Here is a 3888-nt window from a genome sequence, read left to right on the forward strand (position 1 = left end):
AACATCGATAATCGTTTAGCCCAATTGAAAACAAAGCAATTTTCGTGGTCTTTTGGCCAGTATTTAATTTAAATTCGCTGGCAAGAGTCGCGTATTAAGTGCAAAATACACATATTAACTTCCTCTCCCCCGATTGCTTGTTGCACCTGTGCGGATTCTTCTTTTGCATGTCGACTGGGCGGGCAGAAGAAAGTTAGCACGGAGAACAACAACGCAGGTGACTTGACCTCGCGACGAAGGAGGAGCGCATCGAGATGCAGAGCTACGGTCCCGGAGCCCAGGCTGCTCCGGCCGTCAAGCGCCGCACGGACAGCTACGAGGCTGCGCAGCAACAGCAGCAGTCTCCGGAGAGCGACGAGGAGTATGTGAACACCAGGATACTGCGACGCCAGGTGCAGCTGCAGTCCACTCCGGTGGCCCCGGTGGTGCCAATGCCTATATCCGCGGGCAGTGGCACTGCTCCACCTTCCGTGAATGGCCAAGAGGAGCAGCCCGAGTTCCCCGGATCCTCGGCTGCATCTTACCAGGAGGAGCGAATGCGCAGGAAGCTTCAGTTCTTCTTCATGAACCCTATCGAAAAGTGGCAGGCCAAGCGAAAATTTCCCTACAAGTTCGTCGTTCAGGTGAGTTCATATCCGGTTCCATTGGCAATTCTCATCTGGATAAATGCTGTTTAATTGATGTCGCGTGATGCGCGGGCTTTGGGGGCGGAACTCGGGTGACACATCCGAAGCACTTATTTAGGCATTTTCCTCAATTTACAGACGCCTTTAAACAGCCTTCTCCGAGCTTTAATGTTTGTCTAGATATCGAGCATGTAAAATGGGGTATAGTCAACACAGTCTTGATTACTTTGCTTGCATTGTTAAGCCTCTCCACTCTTATCGATGCCTTATCTGTAAGGTTCAACTATAGTTAGCACAATACGTAACAAAGCACGGGAAAATTCAAGAATTTTATGGCTAGATACTGCGTGTGGGCGCACTCGTACAACAAAGCTACAAAAAGTTATTTAATATGCGATAAACATCGGTGCTAGGGGGATTTTTTCGAGCTAGGTACCATGAGATTTACAATGATTAAGGCGAAAATGATATCACAGTTTTCACTACTAGTCATTTATGGTCTAAAAGAGAATTCGATTTTCTGCAGATCCCCAATAAATATATTCTGACGCATTACCTAGCATAATTTGGCGTTTATTTATAGATTAGCTTCTAGATCTCTAAATTGCCGACCAAAAGAGGGTACGTCGCCTGGGTCCAAAGGCAAATAGAACCTTTACAAATTATATATATGAAAATTTTTTCAAAACTTACCCATTTAACTTTCAGATTGTAAAAATCTTTCTCGTGACGATGCAACTGTGCCTTTTTGCCCACTCGCGGTATAACCACATCAACTACACGGGTGATAACCGATTTGCCTTCTCGCATCTATTCCTGCGCGGCTGGGATTCCTCCAGGGAGGTGGAAAGTTATCCGCCAGCTGTGGGTCCCTTTGCCCTTTACCTAAAATCAGAGTTCTTCGACACGGTGCAGTATGCGGTTGATGGATACGCCAATGTGAGCCGATCTATTGGACCATACGACTACCCGACACCCAACAACACAATGCCGCCACTAAAGCTTTGCCTGCAAAATTATAGAGAGGGCACCATATTCGGTTTTAATGAGTCCTACATTTTCGACCCCCACATCGACGAGGTGTGCGAACGACTACCGCCGAACGTTACCACCATTGGGGTAGAGAATTACCTCAGGCAGCGCGGTGTGGAAGTCAATTTTGCATCTCTTGTCTCTGCACAGTTGACGTTCAAGATAAAGACGGTGAATTTTAAGGCAAACGGCGGGCCTCTTTCTGCTCCTGACTGTTTTCGGTTTGACATTTCCATAATGTTTAACAATCGAGACCACGACGGGCAGATGTTACTCTCACTTGATGCAGAGGCGACGCGACTCAAGTGTCACGGCGCCACGGACTTTATATCAGAGGCCAATTTCGATTCCATGCTGCGAAGCGTACTCAACATATTCGTCCTACTAACCTGCGCATTATCCTTTGCACTCTGTACAAGGGCTTTGTGGAGAGCATACCTGCTGAGATGTACAACTGTCAATTTTTTCCGTTCGCATTTCGGCAAGGAGCTGAGCTTTGATGGCCGACTGGAATTCGTTAATTTTTGGTGAGTCCTTTGTTTTGTGCCATAAAACGCCGGTTATCTTCACAACAAGTATTACCAATATTGTTCAAGGCTAAGCTAGTGTAAACCCAAAAATGATCAGAAAGGATGCAGACTATAATAAACGGTCTTACTTTCGCAGGTACATAATGATAATTTTCAATGACGTCCTTTTGATCATTGGATCGGCTTTGAAAGAGCAAATCGAGGGAAGGTACTTAGTGGTGGACCAATGGGATACCTGCTCTCTTTTCCTGGGAATCGGTAACCTGCTTGTTTGGTTTGGAGTGCTGCGCTACCTCGGCTTCTTCAAAACCTACAACGTTGTGATACTGACGCTGAAAAAGGCAGCACCAAAGATTCTTCGCTTCCTTATCGCCGCCTTGCTGATCTATGCTGGATTTGTGTTCTGCGGCTGGCTTATCTTGGGACCCTACCACATGAAGTTCCGTTCGTTGGCTACAACGTCCGAGTGCTTGTTTGCGTTGATAAATGGTGATGACATGTTTGCCACCTTTGCCACGCTTTCCAGCAAGGCCACCTGGCTGTGGTGGTTCTGCCAGATCTACCTGTACTCGTTCATATCCTTGTACATCTATGTTGTCCTGTCGCTGTTCATTGCCGTCATAATGGATGCCTACGATACGATAAAGGCGTATTACAAAGATGGCTTTCCCACCACGGATCTCAAGGCATTTGTCGGAACCCGCACTGCTGAGGACATCAGTTCCGGCGTCTTCATGACCGACCTGGACGACTTCGACCAGACGAGCTTCCTGGACGTGGTAAAGAGCGTTTGCTGCTGTGGACGGTGCGGTCGGCATCAGGAGCCCGCCCAGCCAAACAGCGGTTACACCAGCCTTTCTAGTATTATGAAGTAACTGGGTGCGCCATGTTGACCCGCGAGTCTTCATTCTGTTTTGTTTTGTCAGCTTTTTGTGTGTAGTCAAACTTGTTGTTAGCTTTTTGTATTAGTTTGTTAGTTTGCCAAAGCACTTGAACCGAGATAAGAGAAACCATAACGTACGTACCTATAAGAAATTCCAAAAGCAGCTGCTCTGGTCACAATCAACGGGCATGTTCCGATTTTAACTTTCAAAGAAATGGCTTTAATTCGTCTTGCAGAAATATAACTCGACAAAAACTCATTTTTCTTATACAATACAATAATTATAAAATATATTAGACCAAAAAGAAATACCAATTTATATTGCGAATTTGATGCCATTTCTGTGAAAGTAGAAACCGACAAATAACTAAGAAAGGGCACCAAGCAACGCCGTGCGTTGGGAAACCACAAAACCGCAAATACGTTTTTGTAACGAGAGATATTAAGTGTGTGATATAATGCGGAACCAGAATTTGCGAACAATGGAAATTATAATAGAGGGAGCTATTTTTGTCAGGGATATCGACATGGGCTTGATCAAGATCTTCCATAAGAACGAATTCATCCGAATCAAGTTTTCGTAGAAATCTGGAAGTCACATTGTATAAAACTGCACTGGTCGACAAAAAAGGCAGCCTAAGTAAATAGTTATTTTAGAAAGTGTTTAGTTCTGCATAACACAACATCGATTTTTGTCGACTTGTGTCATTTTGAGGAGCCATAGATAAGGAAACATTAGGTAACATTATTTTATGTGTACAAGGAAAACTTTGTATTTATAACCAAAAACCATAAACCCAATAAACTGTTTATAGAA

General features: G+C 44.7%; 1 protein-coding gene across 1 annotated transcript; it reads left to right on the forward strand.

Annotated features, from left to right (window-relative positions):
• LOC120448681 (mucolipin-3) lies at positions 1–3888 on the forward strand. The gene is made up of 3 exons (XM_039630820.2): positions 1–623; positions 1335–2185; positions 2325–3888. Exons 1-3 carry the CDS (start codon positions 255–257, stop codon positions 3061–3063), a joined length of 1959 nt encoding a protein of 652 aa, XP_039486754.1. The 5' UTR covers positions 1–254; the 3' UTR covers positions 3064–3888.

Source organism: Drosophila santomea, chromosome 3L (genome assembly GCF_016746245.2).
Source record: "Drosophila santomea strain STO CAGO 1482 chromosome 3L, Prin_Dsan_1.1, whole genome shotgun sequence".
Classification (NCBI taxonomy): Eukaryota; Metazoa; Arthropoda; class Insecta; order Diptera; family Drosophilidae; genus Drosophila; species Drosophila santomea.

Coding starts and splice junctions, on each gene's coding strand:
- LOC120448681 (XM_039630820.2), top strand. CDS start 255: ATGCAGAGCTACGGTCCCGGAGCCCAGGCTGCTCCGGCCGTCAAGCGC. Junction 624..1,334: donor CCTACAAGTTCGTCGTTCAG/GTGAGTTCATAT, acceptor TTTAACTTTCAG/ATTGTAAAAATCTTTCTCGT. Junction 2,186..2,324: donor CTGGAATTCGTTAATTTTTG/GTGAGTCCTTTG, acceptor TTACTTTCGCAG/GTACATAATGATAATTTTCA.